Source organism: Typha latifolia, chromosome 14, assembly GCF_019914945.1.
Source record: "Typha latifolia isolate L0001 chromosome 14, TyphaL0001v2, whole genome shotgun sequence".
Classification (NCBI taxonomy): Eukaryota; Viridiplantae; Streptophyta; class Magnoliopsida; order Poales; family Typhaceae; genus Typha; species Typha latifolia.
In genome coordinates, this window is record NC_133099.1 from 4,088,201 (window position 1) to 4,113,262 (window position 25,062).

General features: G+C 37.6%; 1 protein-coding gene across 1 annotated transcript; it reads left to right on the forward strand.

Annotated features, from left to right (window-relative positions):
• The first annotated feature begins 16,087 nt into the window (after nt 1-16,087).
• On the forward strand, nt 16,088-19,790 carry LOC140800683 (L-gulonolactone oxidase 2-like). Its single transcript, XM_073155455.1, has 3 exons — nt 16,088-16,959; nt 17,616-17,871; nt 18,834-19,790. Exons 1-3 carry the CDS (start codon nt 16,276-16,278, stop codon nt 19,646-19,648), a joined length of 1,755 nt encoding a protein of 584 aa, XP_073011556.1. The 5' UTR covers nt 16,088-16,275; the 3' UTR covers nt 19,649-19,790.
• The last annotated feature ends 5,272 nt before the right edge of the window (nt 19,791-25,062 follow it).

The following is a 25,062-nucleotide window of genomic DNA, read 5'->3' on the forward strand; positions in this document are numbered from 1 at the left end:
TCTTAGGCGAACTCGAGGAAGATAAACTTGAATCCATTGATTGACACGATAAGTTGTATGAGTACAAGGATGTGAGAGACGTCACCTTGAGGATAAGGTGTCGGAAGCATGGTGGATTATTACGATCCGACCACATGGTTAAATCGAGTCAAGTCAATTACTTAGCTTTATCTTTTTGTTTTGAATTTTAAATAAATCGAATAATTCACATTTGGATCCGATCTGCAAGGGATTTTACTCCTATAAATAGAGGTGGATATGTGTTGATAATTATCATTGAATTGAAGAAATCTAAGTTTAACCAAGTTATTATTTTTGTTCTTATCTTTTATCTAGCCGTTATATCGCTTTATCTTTCTAGGAGTAGATCATAGCCGTATAAACATCTCAACCTTCCAAACCCCAGCCATCTCCTACCTCCAGTAGCCACCCTACAATACGGCCATCCACCACGACGACCGTCGCAACGCAAGATATTTACCATTTTGCCCTCTCTTATCTATCTCCACTATTTTATTTTTAACCTTTTATCCTGACTTCCGATTTAGATGAAACTAGAGCCATTATAACCCTAACTCATGAGGCTACCTCCACCTAAATTTTCATAATTTTCTTATATCCTGATCAGTCTAGATCTAGTCCATAACAATTAGTTTCAAAATATTTGAACGTTAGATAATTATCTTCGAAATACATTTTCAAAATTACGCTAAACTAAAATTTCGTAGTTTAAGTACGAAAACTGTGATCGGTACCTTTTTCTTTTTCTTCCTTTTTTTCTTGTTATTCTTATGTTAGAACTAGACCTAGATCAATATAGACGTAAGAAAATTATGAAAATTTAAGTGGTGGTAGTCTCGTGACTTTGGGTTCTAGTGGCTCTAATTTTACTAAATCAGAGGTCGGGATGAAAAGATATAAATAAAAAAGTGGTGCAAGGTCAGAACAGGGCAAAACGATAAATATTTGATGTCGTGACAATCATCGAAGGGTGGCGAACGGCCATGGGTGGTGGTCGACGGTCGTAAAGTAGGTTCCTAACAGAATTCTGAATAGAAAGATGTAGATCATGATGTCACCAATTTTATATGATTAGTTTTGTAATATTTGGACATTAAATAATTATCTTTTGAATATTATTTTGAAAACTATATGACCCATGCCTGAAAAAATATGAAACAATCTTTTTAAGTAAAAAGTCTGAAAAAATAAAAAATCTTTTGGAGATGCACTTTTAGAAATTCAAAATCGATTCAAGACATAGAGTATGACAATCAAATGAAATAAGCCATACACAGATCAATCAAATCATCAAGAGCATATTATTATCAATTCTAATGCATTACTCAAATTTAAATTAATCTTGATTGATCATAACAATATGCATATGCAAGTTGAGCATATATAATATGAAATAATATTCTTAAACAAACTTTCCTATTTAAACAATGAAGCAACAAAGTAGTCAAGCCGACTTAGTATTCAAATATGCATTTTTCGACTTATTTTTCATAACATAACAGGAATTGTTCTTGTATTTTTTTTTTTACTAAAACCATATACGTGCAATGATGGCTTTCACACATGAGTAGGTAACTCTTTTCTTGTAGTACAAATTAAATAATGTACAAGTAGATATTCACATATATTTTTTTTTTTGAATTTGCAAACAATGTACTGATTCAAACTGGACTCTAAACAAGATGGCTTTCACACTAACTCATTGTAGCCATTTTCATTGATCTTTTATGAACACATTTTTGATGACTAATCATGAGGTCAAACTGTGCAAATCAAAGTCAATAATGAGCTATTTAAAAAAATATTTCAAGATGTCATACTCACTCAAGAATATACATACGTTATGAGAGCAATAAATTTAGTTTAATTATAATAGAAGCTGAGAGAGTGAATAAATCAGAAATTATACAATATACTACAAGATGACAAAATTGACTATAATAACTCATAATCAAGAAAAAAAAATCATATTTATATGTCAAGAATATATTATTGAATCTAGGAGTGCATCAGTTTTTTTTTATAAAAATAAAACCCTCAACAAATCTAAAAACTGAAACCTAGGAAAGTCAGAGTAAAAGAAAACCTAAAAAATATATATAGAAATAACAACACGCAAACCAAAACATAAATCCCGAAAGATAAAATCAGTCCAAAGCACAAATCCCTAAAGAAGTACGAAGATACTCAAATATCTGTATATCCAAAGGTTTTGTAAACAAATCTCCCAACTGTTTCTTCGTCTCAACATGTTCCAGTGCTATTATTTTGTCTTCAACTAACTCGCGTATAAAATAATGTCGGATATCAATATGTTTTGTACGCAAGTGTTGAACAAGATTTTTTGATATATTAATAGCACTCATATTGTCACAATAAAGCACCATAGAACCTTATTCAATGCCGTAATCTTTGATCATCCATTTCATCCATAATAACTGAGAACAACAACTCCCCGCTACAATGTACTCGGCCTCCACAGTAGATAAAGATATCGATGATACGATCATGCCTCTGGCTATGGAGCTCTGATACCAGCTTGGTACGATCACGCCTCTGGCTATGGAGCTCTAATACCAGCTTGATACGATCTCGGCTTTTTGGTGAAGGGTCGATCTCTTCAAATTCTTGATCTGGACTAGATCTGGCACGGAACTTTGAAATAAGATCTGGAAATATGCCGCCGTTGGATCGATGTGAAATTTTGATATGTTGTCACCCTAGAAAAGAGCTTTCCAAAAAATCAAGTTTCAGGGGAATTGGAGTTGTGGATCTCGAGATACCGTCCGTTTAGTGGACGAACATCAGGATGCTCTGTTTTGGATTCGTGGATGGAGGCACGAGATCCTAGGTAATGATGGTTGGTGGAGGACCGGCGTTAATGTGGTGGCACCGGTGAAAAGTGATGGTGGAAGGGTTGTGGTTCATGGAAGGATTAGGGCAAGTGTGGGATAGATTGGACGAATGGGGAGAAGAGGTCCACCTCTAAGGGACTAGGGTGATTAGCCGGACGAGGGAGGTTAGAAGCGGCGTCGCCGGGGATTGAGAGAACGGGAGCGAAAAAGACGAAGGAGGCAAGGCAAAAGTCAATCTCAATAATCAATAATCAATTTTGTTGCCTACCACATCCTTTTATAGGCTAACCAACAACTCAAATTAACCCTAAAAACACAATTTTCATCGACCGCGTTCAAACTCGCCCGACCGCGTTCGAACGCACCGAGTTCGCTCTTCTGGATTTGCGAACGCGATGCAGGCGTTCGAACGCGCGATCGAACGCGCCTGTCGGTATTTGCGAACGCGATGCAGGCGTTCACAATGCGTTCGAACGCACAGTACATTCTCTTCACCACGTTCACAACCCCGTTCACAAACCGCGTTCGAACTCACTCCACCCGCGTTCGAACGCGACTTACAGAAAACTTATTTTAATGGAAATTAAACACTAAAATATGAAACAAAAACACTCCTAAAGTGAATCCATGCTCGAGATGACGTCGGTGAAGTCCGAATCGTATCAATCCACCACGCTTCCACAACATTGTCCTCAAGGTTTGAAATTTGGGAAGCGATCTTTGAACTCTGACTCAAGCTCCTCCATGGTATGATCTTCTGCATTGGTTCCCCACATATCTGAAGATATAGGAATTGTTGGTGCTGAGAAAGAGGCAAGCTCACTCGTGTCAGGTAGGCGCGAAAGGGCATCAGCCGCTCGATTCTCGATCAGCAAGTTCCAAGTCAAGCTCGGTCCTATCCGTCGCCGCGAGTCTTTCCTAGGCACGCAAGATAGGGGTAGTGCGACCATAACTGCCTCAAAGGGGTTCATCCTCAGGCGAGCTTGGATACTTGTACTCCAACTAACCCAAGGTGGAATTCGGGTCCATCTACATTTAGTCCACTTGGTGTCGGGTGGTCGAACCACTTGACTCAATGTCAGTTCAGCAATAGAAATCTAGTGCATCCGATTGTGCTCGGGAGGTCGAGTTAGATGCAGTTGGTGGATCCAGATTTGGTCCTCCCAATGACTCGAGTTAGGTTTAGCGACAGCCATTTGCAATAGTAGAGCTTGGTCCCCTACACAAGGAAAGCCCACAAGTGGTTGCAATGTTGGCCCCTGCTGCGGTTGATTTCCATTCAACAACACCCTTCGTCCGTTCCTTTGAAATGTCAGTGTGAGGTTTGAGAAATCAAATGTTACGGGCCCCCAAGCTTTGAAGCCATTGAGTCCCCAAAACAATGTCGGCACCTCGCAAGGCCAACGGATAAAGGTCCAATGTGAAAGTTTGGCCTTGCACCTTCAATTCCACACCTCCACAAATAAAATTTGCTCGGAATGTGGTGCCATCTCCGATCGTCACATCGAACCCTTTCGTGGGTTCCGACTCGAGCCCAATCTTCCTAAGGAGCCTCTTGTCAATGAAGTTGTGGGTGGACTCAGTGTCAATCAAGATTCTCACTGTGGTTTTCTTGACTACCCCGTTCACCCGCAAGGTCTTTGGTGCAGCTGTCCCCGAATAGGTGTGGAGGGAGATTTCGGCTATCATGTCCTCCACGGGTTGCTCCTCAGCTTCTTCTCCTTGATGTCCAGCCACATCTGCACCTTCAGCTGCAAACTCGTCCTCCGCTTCCTCCAATCCATCGATTAGCATCACCGATCCCATCGGTTTAGCGCAGTGATGCCCGGGTACAAACTTCTCATCACAATGGAAGCATAGGCCCTTGGCTCTTCTTTCTTCTACTTGGGCTAGTGTGAGTGCTCGTCCCGGACCTTTAGGTGCATACTTCACATCTTGGGATGGCTTCAAGGGTGCTCGAGGAGTTACCACTGTAGCAGCAACCCTTGGTACTCCGATAGTATTTCCCGTCGCTATGTTTGGTTGAGCTTGATTGCGGCTTCCTTGGCTTATCCAACTCTGCTTCAGGTGTATCTTCATGGCCCTATGTTTGTCTTCCATAAGCACCGCATCTTCGAAGGCCTCCTTTAAGGTTCTAGGCCTTAAAGCCCTCACATCGGCTTGTATGTCACCCCGCAGCCCGGAGATGAAGGTGCTGCGAAGTTGCTGATCCGTCCATGGTGGATGACATCGGCTACTAATCCTCTCAAATTCTTTTTGGTATGACCCAACCGTGGTCTTTTGCACCGTCTTTGAGAGAAGAGCATCAAAGTCTTCATATCCCGATGCTCCAAATCGCCGTGTGATATCGGCGCAAAATTCAGCCCAAGTTTCGATAGTCTCAGTGACATTGGCTGCTCGAAACCAATGAAGCGCTGCATCCTCAAGGTGGAAGCTCGCAAGCGTCACCTTGTACTCTTCCGACGTTCCCTGGTATGCAAAGAATTGCTCCGCCCTATACAACCAATCGATCGGATCGCCACCTTTGAACTTGGGGAATTCGAGACGCACGACTTGTCCACATATGCCGTTGTCTCATTCCGGATCATGTCCAACTCCTTGTCTAACCGGGGGAGGATGCACCATGAAGGGTTGATGATCCCTCCTTTGGTTTAGATTAACTCGCCGTGGTTCCGGATCGTATTGGCCCGCCCACGAATCTTGATCTCCAAGGTGGTCTCCATGGTGGTTCATTCGTCGGATGGGTTCACCTGCAACTGGACCTGGTGTAACCATCCTTGCTTGCCTCTGCCCATAGGGTGGTGGTAGCAGCGGCTCTTGTGGTTGCAAAGGCTGAACCGGTGGCAGTGGGTTCAAGGGGGTCGACTCGCGTTGTGGGGTAGATGGTGCATTCCCGTTCGACATTGCTTCTCTTGTCGCACGGATTTCCCACATCATCTCCATCATCATCTAATTGTTGATGGCCATCTGCTCTAAAAGAGACCCCAACACGGCTTGAATGCTAGGTTCTTCCGCATTCCGATTAGATCGGGCGGTTCCGCGGGTGGATGGCCCCGCAATCGTTTCTCCCTCCTCTATTGGGAGAATCTCTTCTTCATCATCTCGCTGTGCAGCCATAGATCTGGTTGTCGTCATTGGAAGCGCTTGTCCGAGGAATGGTGGCTCTGATACCAAGCTTGATACGATCACTAATATGCCGCCGTTGGATCGATGTGAAATTTTGATATGTTGTCGCCCTAAAAAAGAGCTTTCCAACAAATTAAGTTTCAGGCGAATCGGAGTTGTGGATCTCGAGATACCGTCCGTTTAGTGGACGAACATCAGGATAAACATGGTTTATCACATGTACCGTTGTATTGACCGCCTCTGCCCAAAACCTTTGAGTAACCTTTTTAGCGTGAAGCATAACCCTAGCCATTTCCTGCACAACTCAGTTCTTTCTTTCCACAATCCCGTTCTGTTGTGGAGTTATAGGAGCTGGAAATTCATGTTGAATACCAAGAGAATCGCAAAATATAGAAAAAAATTTATTTTCAAATTCTCTACCATGATTAGAATGATTCCTAACTAGGGTAGTCGATTTTTTATTTTGCAATTTTAAACATAATGATTTAAAAACTTCAAAGGTTTCAGACTTCTCACATAAAAAGGCTACCAAGTATATCTTGAGTAATCATCGACAATTAAGAATATATAGCGTTTACCTCCAAGACTTTCCGTTTTTGTTGGACCCATTAAGTCCATGTGGACTAATTGTAGCACACGGTCAGTGGTAGCAATTATCAGATGTTCTAGATCTATAACATATAATATTACCATCATGATATAGAATAGTACAATCATTTTTGGAGAATTTTACCTCATAATCTTCATCACAAAATTGACTAATGCTTAGTAGATTTGCTTTCAAACCCCTAACATAAAGAACATTTTTAAGAATAGGAACCTCTAGAGAACTTAACTTTCCTTTATCTATTACCTTGGATGAATTATCATCTCCGAATGTCACAACTCCCCCTTCATGTTTTTCGAGATTAAAAAATAAGGACTTGTCACCCGACATATGTCTTGAATAGCCACTGTCTAAATACCACAAATTAGAATTTAAAGCTTTCAAGGCTGTATGCATAACATAACATTTCAAATCACTTTTTTTTTGACTCAGTTGGCCTTTATTTTCATTCCATAAATGAAAACATTTCTAGGTTTTTACAAAAATTTGCAATGAGGTCTAATATGCCCTAGAATGCCGCATTGATAGCATGTCGGAACAAACCCTTTTCTACTCACCTTTTGTCGTGGAGTGTGACTAAAATTTACCTTTGACAACGCTGAAGAGTTACCAGTTTGTTAATTGAACTTCAGTTTAGAGACATTTATCTAGGCTTGCTTTGAAAATATGGTTGATGACCTTATGTTTTCTTCCTTTTGTATACCTGTAGAAACAAAGACAGTTTTATTATTATTTGAATTAACCATACCTGTCTTTTCCAGAAATCTGAGCTTTTAAAATCTCGTCTAGTTTGTTCTTCCTTTTAAGATATGTCAACCTTCATCTTATATTTTGCATTGTCAAGGTGTTTAGAAAGGTCTTTGATATGTTCAAGTTTCAATTTGTAATTCTCCTCAAATTGATTTCTTTCTGGTTCGTTTGCCTTGAGTCGTTGAAGTAGTCTAAGATTGCTTTTCTTGAGTTTAAACGACTCCAGCTACAAGTCATTATATGCCTTTTGTATTTTAGATTCATCTTCCTCAGCTGGTAACATATCCTGATCATCTGTACTATTAGTATCAATAATAGAGTCAGTATTAAGAAGAGAGGAGGCAAATACTACAAAGTTTTCTTCGTCTTTCTCAGAATCATCATCAGATTCATCTGAGTCATCCCAAGTGACTTTCATAGCTTTACCCTTCCTCTCAAGACGATTATGGCATTCTTGTGCGATTTGTTCAAAACCAGAATATTCAAAACATCGAACTTTATTCTCAGAATTTTTATTTTTATGTTTGACATTGTTGTTGCTCACACCTATACTCGAACTCACAGTATTCTTTTTTTTCACAAAAACTTTTTTTTTCTTAAGTTTTTCAGCATTCAACTTGTTTGGCTTCCGAAAGAATTTATTAAACTTTTTGACAAACATAGCCAACATCTCAACATCAGACTCCTCTAAATTTTGTACAACTGTGGATAGGGCCATCTCTTTAGACTTTCTCAGTTTTGAAAGGCTGGACTCAAATGTTTGTAGATTTCCTACCAATTGTTCAACTTTCATAGAATTGATGTCCTTACTTTTCTCAATTGCTGTAACTTTCGCCTGAAACCTTTTTGAGAGAGACCTAAGGATCTTACGAATAATTCTGTTTTTAGGAATTTTCTCTCTTAGGTTGAAACTGGAGTTGACTATATCACTCAGCTTTGTATAGAACTCATCAAATGTCTCATTCTCCTTCATACGTAGAGTTTCAAAACTAGTAATCAAACTCTGAAGTTTTGAAAGTTTTACAGCCATAGTTTCTAAGATCGTTAAGGCTTCTTTTGCTATCTCACAAGTAGAAATTCTTCTAAATTCTTCCAAGAAAACACAACTAAAAATTGTATTTATTGCTTTGCTATTTTAGCCAACTTTTTCATAGTTTGTCCTATCCCATGACTCAATCGGTTTCTCAATAAGCTTATCATTCACCATGTACATTGGTAGACTCCAACCATTCACAACGGCACACTTGTGGGGCACGTGCGCCCCTTTCCTTCTCATGTGTTTAAACTGAAAAAGGCCCTCTACGGGCTAAAACAAGCTCCAAGAGCTTGGTATGAAAAGTTGACCACTTTTTTAGTGGATGCGGGGTTCACTCGAGGGGGAGTGGACAAAACATTGTTCATTAGACGGTCGAACAAGAGTTTAGTTATGGCACAAATATATGTGGATGACATTGTATTCGGGGCAACGAGTCAATCATTAGCTAAGGAGTTTGCAGATCTTATGCATAGTCATTTTGAGATGAGCATGATGGGTGAGTTAAAGTTGTTTTTGGGACTTCAAATTACTCAATTGGAAAGATGGATATTTATCGCTCAAACCAAGTATGCTAATGATATTGTGACTAAATTTGGTTTAGAAAATGCAAAACATGCTAGAACTCTTATGAGTACAACTACCAAACTATGTAAGGATATTTTATGAAAAACTTGTTGATCGACATTGTATAGAAGCATGATTGGTAGTCTTTTGTACTTAACTGCTAGTAGACCAGACATTACATTTAGTGTCGATGTGTGTGCTAGGTTTCAGTCTGAACCTAAGGAGACACATTTGTTTGCTGTGAAACGTATTATAAAATATGTCGGTTGCACAATTGACTTAGGTATCTGGTTTACGTATGACTCGGGAGCTATCATATCTGGATACACAGATTCGATTGGGCGGTGTTCATGTGATGATAGAAAAAGTACCTCAGGTGGATGTTTTTATATTGGAAACAATCTGGTTGCTTGGCATAGTAAGAAACAAAACTCGATATCTTTATCTACTGTGGAGGCCGAGTACATTGCAGCGGAAAATTATTGTTCTCAGTTACTATGGATGAAATAGATGGTTAAAGATTACAGCATTGAACAAGATACTATGGTGCTTTATTGTGACAACATGAGTGCTATTAATATATCGAAAAATCCTGTTCAACACTCGCGTACAAAATATATTGATATCTGACATCATTTTATACGCGAGTTAGTTGAAGACAAAATAATAGCACTAGAGCATATTGAGACGGAGAAACAGTTGGGTGATCTTTTTACAAAACCTTTGCATTTACAGAGATTTGAGTATCTTCGTACTTCTTTAGGGATTTGTGCTTTGGATTGATTTTTTTTGTTTGGTTTGCGTGTTTACTTTTTATTATTTCTTTTTGTTTCTTTTTAGGTTTACTTTACTCTGAACTTTTCTTTGGTTTTAGTTTCAGATTTTCAAGAGTTTTTATCATAAAAAAAATTGATGCACTTCTAGACTCAATAATATACTCTTGACATATAAATATGATTTTTCTCTTGATTATGAGTTATGATAGTCAATTTTATCGTCTTGCAGTATATTGTATCATTTCTGATTTGTTCACTCTCTCGACTTCTATGATAATTAAACTAAATTTAATGCACTCATAACTTGTGTATATTCTTGAGTGAGCATGACATCATGAATTTTTTTTTAAATAGCTCACTATTGACGTTGATTTGCATAGTTTGACCTCATGCTTAGTCATCACAAATCTGTTCATAAAAGAATAATGAAAAGGGCTACAATGAGTTTGTGTGAAAGACATCTTGTTTAAAATCCAGTTTGACTCAGTACATTGCTTGCAAATTAAAAAAAAAATTTTGATGTTTGTAAATATCTTCTTGCACATTGTTTGATATGTACTACAAAAAAAGGGCTACCTACTAATGTGTGAAAGCCATCATTGCACCTATATAGTTTATGTATAAAAAAATAATACAGGAAAAATTTCTGTTCGGTTATGGAGAATAAGTTGAAAAGTGCAAATTTAAATACTAAGTCGGTTTGACTACTGTGTTGTATCATTGTTTAAATAGGAAAGTTTATTTAAGAAGAATGTTTCATGTTATCTATGCTCACCTTGCATATGTATATTGTTATGATCAATCAAGATTAATTTAATTTTGAGTGATGCATTAGAATTGATTATAATATAATTTTGATGATTTGATTGATCTGTGTATGACTTATTTCATTTGATTGTCATATTCTATGTCTTAAATCTATTTTTAATTTCTAGAAGTGCATCTCCAAAAAGATTTTTTGATTTTTTTCTTAGATTTTTTACTTAAAAAAAAGGGGCGTTCGAACGCAAATTTTTGAGTTCGAATGCAGTGACTGGCACGTTCGAACGCGCAGACTGGTGCGTTCGAACGCATTCGATGATTCTTTATATATTGCGTCCGAACCCAAGGGTTTTCATCTTCCATCTTCCAAACCCTAGAAACCCTTCATTTTCTTCCTCTCAAATCTTCAAGATCTTGGTATTTTTCATCAAATTTCTCACTACAAACCTTTTTAAAGGATCGTTCTCCTCCGGATCTAGCATCTTTTGGCCGAATTTCATAGTTTTTCTTCACTTTTGCGAGGTATGATCATCCATCAATTTTCCTATTTTTTATTCAATTAAGTCTCTTGATCTTGATTGATTTCGTGCATTTTCGAGTTTTGATCATGTTAAAGTTACTATCTTGATGTTTTTTGTGTGATTGAACGTGATATCTTAGCGTTTTCAAGTAGATGATGGATTTCATTTAGGGCCTTCATGGTTTCTTGAATTTTTTTTATTTCTTGTTATCTTTTTGTTTGCTTTGGGCATGTATTGAATCTTGCATCTTGTTTCTTTCTCAAGAATGCCTAGAAAAGCAGCAGTTTCCAAGAAACCTAGGCCGCCTTCCTCACCTACTTCGGCTCCCAAGTTTTCGACATCTACGGCTGCGGGGCGTTACAAACATAATTTTGACACTCGACCTGTTATTTGTGAACGACCCGTGGTCATTTCTAATTTTTCTGCCTTGGGGATCGAATAGATCTTTACTGAGCGAGGATGGTTATCCGTGTGTCGGATGAGCGGGACTGCATATATGAAAGTGGTTAGAGAATTTTTCAGTAATACCCCGGTTTTAGAACGCTGTATACGTTCTACTGTCCGTGGGGTTTCGATCTACTTGGACTCCGATGTTATTTGTGCAGAACTTCAACTTCCTGATGGTGAGTTCCAGTATCCGTTGTCTGCTCCACTCCCTGATGTCAATGAATTTGCTAGTACTGTGTTAATTAAAGGGGAACGTTGGAATGGCAATATGATGCCTCATGCGAAACTGACATCAGTGGCTCGCATGCTTCACCTGCTTTGTCTGTACAACGTCACCCCCAAGACTCGCCATTCTAGTATTAGTCCGGATCGTGCCTTCCTCCTTCATGCGATGTTGTCGAGAGTTTCTGTTGATTTGGCTATGGTAATCTACAATTCCATTCTAACAGTTGCACAGAAAGAAGCGTCCCGTGAAGGATTGCCGTTTGGCATATTTATTACAAATTTGTGCACTCAGAGTAGGGTGCGCGTGGATGCCACGGAACCTTCTCTTACTTCGCAAAAACCGTTCGATCGGATTACTCTTAAGCGGAGTCAAGCTCATGATCAGTCGTCTCCTCTCAAGCCGTCCTCTTCCGCTAATGGACGTTCCGCACACCTTGATATTTCTGACGACAGTTCGGACGATGACTCATCTCACACTGAGGGGGAGTTACCACAGTTCTTTGATCGTTTCGATCAGCTTAGCACTCAGGTGTAGGACTTCCATTCGGTCGTGAATGATTTACGAGCTGGGCAAGCACGTCAGGGGACTGTTCTTGACTCTGTCTTGTCGATTCTTCATCGTCAGTTCCCTCCGAGTTCCTAGGCTTTGGCATTTGTGCCAAAAAGGGGGAGAGTGAGTGTGAGTTTAGACGTGTGTTTAGACGTGTGAGTTTAGGAGTTTACTCGTGTAGGGGGAGTAATAGCATAGGGGGAGTTTACTAGGTTCTGTTTACTACTTAAATACCTTTGCGTGAATACTTGTGAACTTTGTTTGCTTGAGTACTTGTGAACTGCTTACTTGATAATTTGTATTTGGATTGATAATTTGTGTTTACTAGGTTCATTTCGAGTTATTTTCACTTGATCTTGATTTGGTATATTTTTATTTGTAGGGATTGATGTGCTAAAAGTACTAGACTTGTTGAATGCTCATTTTTGAATTCTTTGTAATATGTTGTAAACTAGATGTTTTGTCACAAATTGCCAAAGGGGGAGATTCTTAGGTTTTTAATTATTGACAATTGTGTACAAAATATTCTAAGTGTATTTTTATATTTATATGAGCTTTATACAAGTCTAAAATATCTCTAGTTTGAAGAATTGCAAAATTATTGGAGAAAAGTTATTGAGTTCACACTGCGTTCACAAATGCATTCGAATGTGGGTACTGCGTTCACACAGACCGAGAGTTGCGTTCACAAACGCGTTCGAACGCAACCTGAAGAATTCAAGTTGTTGCGTTCGAACGCACTCGGGCCCGTTCGAACGCACCAATGAAGTTTGATAAAATTGGACTTTCGTAAGTACGGATAAGACTTGGATTTGGCTCTATCTTGGAGATCATATATAAGGATTGTGATGCCCTATCTCTAGGGTGGTTGAAGAAGCATTATTGAAGTAGACTTCTTGAGGCTGCATCGGTTCTTCAACTAACAAGGTTCCACTCATCATTAAAAAGTTAATTTTTCGTCTTAAGCGTTATCTAGACGAAAGATCAATCTCGAGGGTTACTAAGGTTGGACTTCAATCATGAGAAGCAGTGAATCGTGGGTTCTAGCGAGCAAGACTGAGAGGAACAAAGTCGTTTGGATCGACGGGTTGTTTTGTGAGTCAGTCTTGTAACTGCTACTATTATAGTGATTGGTTTTTATCCGAGTTTGGATCCATGGTTTTTTTCCGTTTGGGTTTTTCCATGTTAAAATCTTGGCGTTCATCTATACTTTCGTTCTTAATATTTCTACGGACTTTTATTTAAGGGAACGAGTGATATCATTGCCTAGTATTTAGGTACATACTTGTATCTAGGGGTTTTTCAGACTCATAATTTTCGCATAGTGGTACAATGATATTGAGCCGAGGGCTCGAATGGTAGTATCGATGTACCATACTAACCTATGTGACAGGCTTACGACTAAGGTCTATGGTGGCAGATAATTTGTCATGTTGTTCGTCGGGTGATGGGTTGGCGATTCTACTACTATGATCTATCTTCCCTTGGGGGTATGCGTGTGGTCGGGTCTGAGATGATGATGTGGCCTACGGGTGCAGCTCTACAACAGCCTAAGTTACAGACTTGGTAGTTCTAGAGAATGCATATTATGTGGTGTAGCATTGACATGGCCACTAGGCAAAACTTAGTGTGACCTCGAGTTTGAGGGCTTGACAGTCCGAATAATGTGTGGTAGGTTATCAATTGCTAATGCTTGTGCTTATTAGATGAGCATGACGGGTATATGGGACTGGTGCATTTTATTGATCATGATGTGCATATTCATATTTACTTATTGTTGCATCTTTCATCGCACTATTGTTAGACTATAGTAGTAAATACTTACTGAGCTTTATGCTCATCACCGTTTAGTGGAATTATTTTTAAATTAATAAATGAACCCGAGGCTCGTGGAGGATCTGGCGAAGACTTGCTTGAGTTTTCTAATTCTTATTCTTATTTTATTTTTGTAAATTAAACTAAATGGCTTATAGCTCCTACGTGGGCTTCATTTTATTTTTATTTGAATATATATTTTGGGCTTGTTGTGCCCTTGGTGTTATGGATTTCTATGTCTATTTTATTTACGAAAATATGGGCTTTTCGCTTGTATATTGTGTTGAAACATTGACCACTAGGTCACGTGATAATCACGTGGGTTCTACCCACGTGAGGGACACATGTTTGGTGGCGGGTGTTACAACGATGGTCACCAACGTAGCCATCGGGAGTCGGTGGGCCCTCCATCGACGCGCCATGGCCACCGTTGTTGCTTCATCGCCTTCGCTCATGATCGTTCTGCCAATGCAAGGACCACCTAGAGATTGACTGTTGATAGCCCATGACCCTACCTAGCCATCACCGGCACCGATGTAGCCCATAGAGAGTTCCCTTGGCCAAAAAACTTTTTCAGCCCTAAGGTTAGGGTTTTGTCTATGGAGTGAGGGAGATGAAGTACACGTATCTCGAGGCGTGCTAAGTTTTAGAGACCAGCTCGACCACCTTGCGAGAACTAGTTGGAAAACCATGAGTGTGACTTGGGGTTCGAGTACAAGCTCGAGGATGACTGGTGGAACGACCTAGTGGATTCGCGTTAGCTGACTGAGCTAAATCTGCATACAAACTCATGGGTCCACGAGCACGGCATGAGCCAGAAGATCCAACTCGTGTACTTGTCCCCTTGATGATAAGGTGTCAGAAGTGTGGCGAATTGATACGATCTAAGTCTGATCGGATCGAATCATGAGGACATTAGGCTCGATGGATCGAGTCTACTTATCTTTTAATCATTTTATGATGTAAGCTCTTAAGATAAATCTTCTTACGTCATTTAAGCCACTAAGGCAAGTCTTGTTAAGTCATATATGCTACTAAACCAAGTCTAATTAAGTCATATAAACATATAAGGCAAGTCATAGTTCGATTTGTATAAATTATTTTAATTTTCTTGCATATAGATCAGACCCATATCTGGTTTGTAACAATATAACACCAAAGGTAATTATTACTCTTTATCCTAAAATAGTTATTTCTAAAATAAAATCTTCATTTTGAAAATAATAAATATGGATATATGTATATATATATTTCTAAAGTAACCGAGCCCTTTTAAAGTATAAAATCTTTATCAATAATTTTTATCTCATATATAAAATAAGATATATTTTATTGTACTATTGTATTTGGTATGTTATTGGATAGCTTTAAATCTATTTTTAATTATCTATCCAAGGGCAAACTAGGTATTTTGTAAGTCTAAGTTGTGTTTTAATTATGACTAATTAGGTTGAACTAGCGGAATGACTATTTTAGAAGTTTTCATTGGCAATCGTGTAAACATCTCTCTACATCGGAAATAAACTAATTAACTAACATAGAACATGATGGAATCGGATTCTTATTTGAGCAATGATTTCATGCTAACCAATTAGTTATTAAAAATAATTTTTATCCTTTCATAAATTAAAATGGTATATAAGATATTTTACATATGAGACTAGATTAATTAATAAAAAGATTAGAATTTAAGTATTTTCTTATTGTTTATTCTTATAACTGTTTCCTTAATAATAGGAGTGTTAACTTCTACTAATTTATTATTATTTTTATTTTTTATTAAAAAATGGATATCTAAGAGCGAAATAAAATATGACTAATTTATCCTTACAATAGAAAAGTAATCGGTACTTTTGATTAATTTTATTTAATATTATTTAATCTCAACCATTTAATTAGGAGAGAGAAATTAATATTCGTTATTGAATCATTTAGCTTCTTAATTTCTCTTCCTTTTATGGAAAGAGCAGTGGTAGAGGCAATTGAGTGCCGTAGTAATAGAGGAGTCCAGTACGCGAATGAATCTAAATTCAGGGCAAGCAATTCTATCGTACCACGTCTTTTATTGTCTGAGAAGAAAGCCAAGTTTATTCTCAAGCTCTTGTCCACAGATCAACTTCCTCCAATGGTAGCCGTGGACTTTTGTCCCTTCACCATATAAGGTTGGAAGAGGAGAAAGCTCTTCAACTAAAACGCCATAAGTCCGACCTCCAATTTGACATGAACCCCAACGCAACGCAGGAACTCACGGGAGTTACTCTCCTGCTAGGCTTCCTACTTTTGGCCAATCTTGCCTCTCCAAGCCCTCCACCGGACCCTATCGTGTGCTCCTCGGGCACAACCAATTGCACCGTCAGCAACGCCTACGGAACTTTCCCCGACCGCTCCACCTGCCGCGCCGCCGCCGCCGTTTTCCCGGCCTCCGAGGAGGAGCTCGTCGCGGCGGTGGCGGACGCCGCGGCTCGCGGGAAGAAGATGAAGGCGGCGACGAGGTACTCTCATAGCATTCCGAAGATAGCTTGCCCCGGAGGGGACGGCGGCGTTATCGTTAGCACGAGGCGCCTCAACCGTATCGTAAGCATCGACGCGAACGCGATGACAGCCGTGGTTGAGAGCGGAGTGGTGCTGAAGGATTTGATCGAGGCGGCGGGGAAGGCGGGGTTAGCGCTGCCCTACGCACCGTATTGGTGGGGGTTGACGGTCGGCGGGATGCTGGGGACCGGCGCCCACGGGAGCTCCTTAACGGGGAAGGGGAGCGCCGTGCATGAGTACGTCGTCGGGATTAGGATCGTCACGCCGGCGCCGGCGGAGGAAGGGTATGCGAAGGTTAGGGAGTTGGACGTTACTGACCCTGACATGGATGCGGTTAAGGTATCTCTTGGGATTCTTGGAGTCATTTCTCAGGTACATAGTCGTCTAAAGTCAAGGGTAAATTTTCTTTTGAAAAAATATTTTGATATTTTACCCACATAAGTCAAGCTTAAGTTTACGTTTTTTTTCATCGTATTTGACTAATATATTCTTTAGAGATAAAGTTATTAGATGCATTTAGAAGCTTATCTAATTATCTACCATTTTGCCTCTAAATAATTATCTTTAAATTTAAAATTTTACATTAGTTAAATATAATAATATAAAAAATAATAGTATCAGTTTGAATATAACTATAAAAAAGTAAATGATATAAATAAAATTATAAGAGAGTGAAGTTAATTAGGCTTAATCACAACAGTTAAAATATAATTTTAGAGTAATTCATGAGTAAACATAAATTAATAATTATATCCTTCGCGCTTAATAAGAAAATTGACCGATTACTTTAATTCTTACGGGTTGATATTTAAATCTTGATATAATTATAAAAGACATTGCAACAATTCTAGAATTACAAAGGCATTTTTCATGTATAAATTTTTTAAGTTCTTTAAAGTTCGCGCGCATTTCATTGTTTTCATGTTTGCCTCCAACTCTCTTCCTCTCTTGGAAAAACTGAGGTTATGCCACTGACCACTGACTGAACCATCAATCGTTTACTCGATCTATCTCTTTGGTAATTTCAGGTGACATTGGCATTGCAACCATTATTTAAGCGTTCAATTACCTTCTCCGAACGCAGTGATGACAACCTGCAAGAATTGGCCGTCACCTTCGGCAATCAGCACGAGTTTGCCGACATCGCATGGTTTCCTGGCCACCGCAAAGCTCTCTACCGGATCGATGATCGAGTTCCTATCAATGTGTCAGGCAATGGCCTTTTTGATTTCATTGGCTTTCGATCTACTGCGACATTTGTAACAACAGCCAATAGATTAACAGGTACTATTTTTTTATTTAAATTTTTTATCTTGGGTTTTTTTTTCTTCTAGAGGAAAAGATTACTATTGAGAATTGTAAGAAAAAATGAGAATTATGCTCATACTTGGTCATGTTAAACTCATCCGCTTCTTCTATCCATCTTAATATTTAAATTTGTATCCGTATCTAAGTAGTTTATACGAATATTGGAATTACTACTTCTCATATCATCTCATTTAAAATATATGAAAATTATGGTACAAGAGTTTTTTTTTTATACTCTTTATCTGAATCTCTAATCTAACTTTTGTATGTATTTGTTGATTAACTAAATATTTTAGTAATTATATTACGTACGGTTATAGATTTCAAAATAAATATGAATATATCCAATAATTCATCTGTATTCATGACTATATTTAGTGGATATATAATTAAGTAATATGTTTACTATCCATATTCTTATTTATATCCGAAAGAAAAAAAAATGGATATAGATGTAATTTTACTACTATCTGAAGCATTTTCATCATTATTTTTATCATTTTGGAAAGATTGCTCTTTGCATATTTCTTTTGTTAGCTTTTTATTTACGTATATACCCTCTACGAGGTTGATATTGGTGTCTATCATCCCTTAGAAACCTTTGCTTTTCTTGGATACCCTCAAATATAACTTCTTAAAGATAAAATTATCGGGAATATGTTTCTCTCGGTTAAAAAATATATTTGTCTCTTCGCCTATTAATTATTACTATTTAAATTTATAGTTGTAAAAAGAAAATTAAGTTGAGGGTATTATCCACATAAAAACCATAGATTTTGAACTGTATATGTACAAATATGAAATCTAAGGTGTTTCCTAGTCCAAACTAAAAACAAGCTCAAATATTATAGTATGTGAACTGTACAATATTTTGCAACTTCTATGTAACCTTATCATGACTAGTTCTAATGATATTTTCTCAACTCAAATATATGAAGAGGAAGGTCTAGAGGCCACTCGCAACAGTGACGGCAAATGCGTCGATGCTACTATGATAAACTCAGTAATTGCTCTTGTTGGATACGGCTTAACAAACGATGGTGTTTCGTTCACGGGTTATCCAGTCATCGGTTACCAGAATCGAATGCAGTCCTCAGGGGGTTGCATCAGCAGTCCAGAGGATTTGCTCATCACTACTTGCCCTTGGGATCCAAGGATCAAAGGCGAGTTCTTCCACCAGACAACCATCAGCATTGCACTCTCGAAAGTCAAAGCCTTCATCCTCGATGTCCAAAAATTACGTGATATAAACTCAGAAGCCCTGTGTGGCATCGAGCTCTACAATGGTATCCTCATGCGGTATGTTAAGGCATCAACCACATACTTAGGTAAGCAGGACGACATGGTAGACTTTGACATAACATATTATAGAAGCCATGATTCGATGGCTCCAAGGCTTTATGAGGATGTGTTGGAAGAGATTGAACAGATGGCGTTGTTCAAATACGACGGACTACCGCATTGGGGGAAGAATCGAAATATTGCCTTCGATGGTGTGATCAAGAAGTATGCAAAGAATGAGGAGTTTGTGAAGGTGAAGGAGAAGTATGATCCTGATGGATTGTTTTCCAGTGACTGGAGCGACCAAGTGCTTGGAATAAAAGGGAGAACAAACATAACAAAGGAGGGGTGTGCGCTAGAAGGATTATGTATTTGTTCTGAGGATAAGCATTGTGCTCCTAGTAAGGGATACTTTTGCCGATCTGGGAAAGTTTACATGGATGCAAGGGTCTGCACTTATTTGAAAGTATAAAAAGAATTGTTTCATAAACTTATTACTGAAAGATTTGTGTGTATGTGCCTCTAATTTTTTTTTTCTTTTTTTGGTGTGTGTGTGTGTTTGAGTGCTTGTTTATGTGTTTGTATTATTTATTGTGAAGATATGATTTGTAGCATTGCTTTGTTATCTAATAATTTAAATTTTTAGATTAATTTGGTGATTCGACGTGACATTAAAGTCAGAGCATTATTTGAAAAATAAACCAATTTTGCCGGAGCCAGTATACGTGGTATATACTACTGTTTATAAATGAGGAATTCAAGCAAGTCGAAATATACTCAACCAACTATAGGAATTGAAAATCTCGAGTTAAGGGGAGATGTTAGAATATACAGTAAAAATTTAATATAAGCACGCCCCTTTTTATTTTGAGAATAATATTTTTATTCTGGAATACAATTTATTATTTCAGAACAATATCTAAATATCATAATAACCCTATTCTAAAATATAAATATTATTATTACGAATCAGATTTAGACATAAGAAAATTACAAAAGTTTATAGCCTTATGAGTTGAGGTTCTAATAGATTTAGTTTCATCTAAATCGGAGGTCGAGATAAAAAGATATAAATAAAAGAGTTGAATAAGTTCATAACGGGGCTGAATGATAAATATCCAACGTTGCGGTGATAGCAAAATTTAAAACCATATCCTAACTAAACGGATACGGATAATTTTCGGATAGAGGATCGGATCTTAAATGGATATTGATTGAATTTAAAATAATTATAATATTTTATTTATATATAATTAACACAAAATTATTAAGAGTTTTACGCTAAATAATTTTTTTATATGTCAAATTTATAAAATTAGAGAAATTAATCTCTATAAATAATATATAATGTATTATTAGTAATAATATTAATATTTACTATTTAAATAAGGAAATTAAAAATTGTAAATTATTTTAAAATATGCGGATAAACGGATATCCGATATCCGTATCCGAATTTGAAAAATATATCCGACCCGTATCCGAATCTGTATCCAATTTTTTTTCAAAAATTCTATCCGTATTCGAATCGGATAGAAAATTTTTATCCGAATCCGATCCGAATCGGGTCGGATAGCGGGTCGGGTCGGAGTTAATCCGACCCGTTTTCACCCCTAGGTCATTGTCAGAGGGTGGTGGATGGCCTTAAGATAGGGTGGCTGCGGGAGAAAGATGGTCGCTAGCGTTTGAATGATCGAAAGACTTCTACGGTTACGATCTACTCCTAATAAGATAAGGACAATCTAATAACTATATGAAAAGATAAAGACGAAAATGATAATTTGGTTAAATTCAAATTCATTCAATGATAATTATCAACACATGTCCAACCCTATTTATAGGCATAAAAATCCTAGCAGATAGGATCCACATATGGATTATCTGATTTATTTAAAATTTAAAATAATAAGATAGATTTAACTAATTAACTAACTCAAAGTTGACTCAACTCGACTCAATTGAACTGACTCAACTCAACTCAACTCAACTGACTCAACTCTTGTGGTCAGATCATAACAATCCACTACGCTTGCGACACCTTGTCTGCAAGATGACTAGTATGCAAGCTGGATCTTTCGGTTTATGTCAAGCTCGTTGCTCCACGGGTCTAAATGCAGATAAGACTCAATTAGCTAATATGGGTCCACCGAGTCATTCCACCGGTCATCCTCAGGCTTGTACTTGGGCTTGGGGTCATGTACATAAGTCCCAAACTGGTTCACGCGAGATGGTCAAGTCAGATCAAGAAAATTCAACATGTATTGAGATACGTGCACTTCATATCTCCCAATCAATAGCCAAAAACCTAACCTTAGAGCTGAAATTATTTTTCGACCTAAGGGCACCATTGTGGGCTGCATGGGCGCTAGCGGCAGTTGGGCAAAGTTTCTGGTAGGTGATAGTTAGCGTTAGGCGGGTCCTTGCGGTGGCGAGCTGTGGTGATTGCTGAAAATTGATCTCAGGCTCATGGTGCTATAGTGGCGGCCATGGTGCATTGTCGATGGGTTCCCCAACGACTATGGTTGGTGGTCGTAGTCCCACTATTATGGAGTCGAGGTGGCGGCAAGGCCTGGAGAAGCCACCCTAATGTAGCCTTGTTTGGGCAATAATGTTGCGAGCGTGGCTGTTGAGTTCGGCCATGTGGTGGTCTTCGGAGGCTCCGATGGCCAGCATTGGATGGCAGTCAGCTCGAGGAGGTTGACTATGGTCGCTGGTGGTCATTGGAACACGCAACCCATGGTCATGCAGCTCGGGTTCGCTGAAGTAAAGAGCGTCATCTACGACACTCTTCTAGCCGTCTAGTGCGACTGTCGTTGGCCTAGATCAGGCGCGGGGGGTCCAACAAAAGGGACAAATGCGGTCTTTTCGGCCGGGAGCGTCTTGCTACGGATGGAAGGCTAGGGTTTTGGGCTAGCTTCCACCACGACTAGGGAAAACAGTGTTGAGGCCGTCGCTAGGGGTTTATTCGGCATGGAAGAGGCGACTCGCTAGGGGTTTATTCGGCATGGAAGAGGCGACTGAGAGGGTCTATGGAGGTGGGAGGCTCTCCACGGCAACTGGGGGAGGAGTTTTGGTCGCTGTTTGGGACTCTCCTCCATCTCTCGGATGTGTGGAATCCTCTAGTTGTGGCTAGACAGTTTCAACCATGGGCGAAGATACTAGCAGCACAGGGTGGCTGCACTCAAAGTTGACTCAACTCGACTCAACTCAACTAAACTGACTAGATTCCCGTGGTCAGATTATAATAATTTATTCATCAAAATTACATCTTATATCACACACTAACTGAATTACCAATTTACCCTTGATATCTATCCCATTAACCTACTTTATATGAAATAAAAAAAATTATCATAATTTTATAAGAAATAAAAAAAAATTCCTCACTTTATATCACATCAAAGGTAATTATTATATTCTTTTTCTAAAAAAATACTAGTGAACGGATAAATAGTTATTTCTTTAAATAATTTCTTATTTCAGTAATAACAAATAGAAATTGCTATTCCTATTTCAATCCTATTCCACCAGTGCACTAGGTTTAGATTATAATATGTATTATCATAATTAGTAGTAGAATATTCTCAAAACATTTCGATATATTATCAAAGAAAAATCTTTACTCACAGCACATATATACATAATAATAATATCTTTTATTTCATACCATACTTACCCTCCTATATTTAGTGTAAATCTATCAATACTAATTAGTATTAATTTGATATTGTTGTACTATTTCATTATTATAATTGTCTCATTCAACTATAAATAGTTCATTACTTTGTATATTTGTGCAGCTTCTTAGCCACATGTAGAACATGTTAAAAGATTGTTGTTAAAGTTAATTAATATATGTGAATAGCTAAAATACTCTGTCTCGTTTTAAGATTAGAATGTAAAATATTTATCAACAACTTTTATCTCACATAAAGAATATATTTTTCATTGTATTATGGTATTGATAATATTTTGAAAGTTTTCACCCGCAATCATGTAACAATTTCTATATTAAATCAAATCTCAGTTTTTGCAAATTAGAGTGTTACAAATCGGCTTAATCCGATCTATAATGGTTCTGGATAGGTTTGGGGATGTGACTTTCGAAAGAGAATTCCAAGGGATCTAGCCGTTGGATCTTACTGAATTTTGGATATGTTGTCACCCCGAAGAGAGCTTTTCAATGAATCTAAGATCTAAGGGTTTGGATGGATAAATCTTGAGATATCGGTCGAAGAGTAGCTGAAAATTGAATAAATCCTAGCTTGTTAGCCCTTCAATGGCTAGATAAGTGCTAAGAGAACTCTTTTGGAGTGGAGGAGGAGAAGTTACTACAGAAGAGGGAGATTAGGAGTTAGAGGAGGCCAACCAAAGATTTTAGCGATAGAAGAAGGGAGGTGGGAGAGGGCGCCAATGGCTAGAGCAAAAAGGAGAGGGATAAGGGCAACAATGCCAATGTAATTATCAGATCTACTCTAATTAGAGTTTCCACCATATATTTATAGAGGTTCACCTCTTTTGACTCAAACAACCAAATTAAAACCCTAAAAACTAAAAGTTCTCGCCGCGAATGGGCCGAATGGTCGTTTGAACGTGCAATTCCCGTTCTCTGTTTTTGTGAACGCATGCAGATTTGTATGGCCCGTTCGAACGTGGGTCCTTGGCGTTCAACCCATCATAATGAACCCAATGTTGCGAGTGGATATAATCTGACCGAGTCGTATCATAGAGTCATTCTACAATCTATTTGTTTTTCCACGGGTTGAGTTTTTGTACTCTTGAAGGCAAATTAGCACAGAGATTTGTATTAGTCAAAATTAATCTAGAAGATTGACTATTCTCATGAAACCAAAAATGATTAACATATTCACTTAAGACATAGAGACACCACAAAAAAAGAATTCTATTTACATAATTATCACTAAAAACTTTTGAAATACTAGAAATATCTTCTTTGAAATAAGACAAAAATTATTGATAAATATTTTACCTTCCAAAATTCAAAATTTAAGGATAAAATAAGGATATTTTAGATATTTAAATATGTTTGTTAACTTTAGTAATAGTATCTTAAGAATATACTGTTAAAAATTAACCATAATTGTAATTACAAAAGAGTTAAAATTTTAATAGTAAATATAATAGTTTGGAAAATTTGCATATAACACTCTGTCTTTTGACGAAATTATGGTTTACATCTTATATTTTCATTATTTACAAATCGAGTCATATAATTTAGAGAATATGTATAGAAAATACCTTATTGTTAAGTCGGTTAGTTAAACTTAATTAAACATCTGGGTTAAGTTAACTATACTAAGAAAATTATAAAAATATCATCATCATACTAAATATATTTTAGTAATTTTAGAAATAAGATATTTTAGTTATTTTAGAAATAAAATATTTTTACTTATTGAAAAATTCTTAAGTTGTTATTTCAAATCTAACTCAAGGTGTTTTTTACACATATTTGCTAAATTATTAGGTTTGATTTACATATAGTAAAAATATAGGGTGAAAATTATAATTTTTCGGTAGCAATTAGGTAAAAAAAACCCTAAAAATAGATAACTCGTAAAACCATAAAAATAAATTGTTACGCAAATTTATAAGACAATTGATAAACTCGGTTTGGGTATTTAGATAAACCTATTTGGACTCGGATATAAACTATAGATAAATCTAAATCTATATACAATAAAACTAGTCGGATTTAAAATAGAACCGATTGAATCAGATGTTGTTTTCCTCCTCCTCTTTTTTTCAAAGAAAAGTCCACAGATCCAATTGAGTTGTCTACATCGACTATCCATCGCATTTGAGAGTGATCTACAACGACATACAACGAACTAGATGCAAAGACTATTTAATTATGGAGTAGTT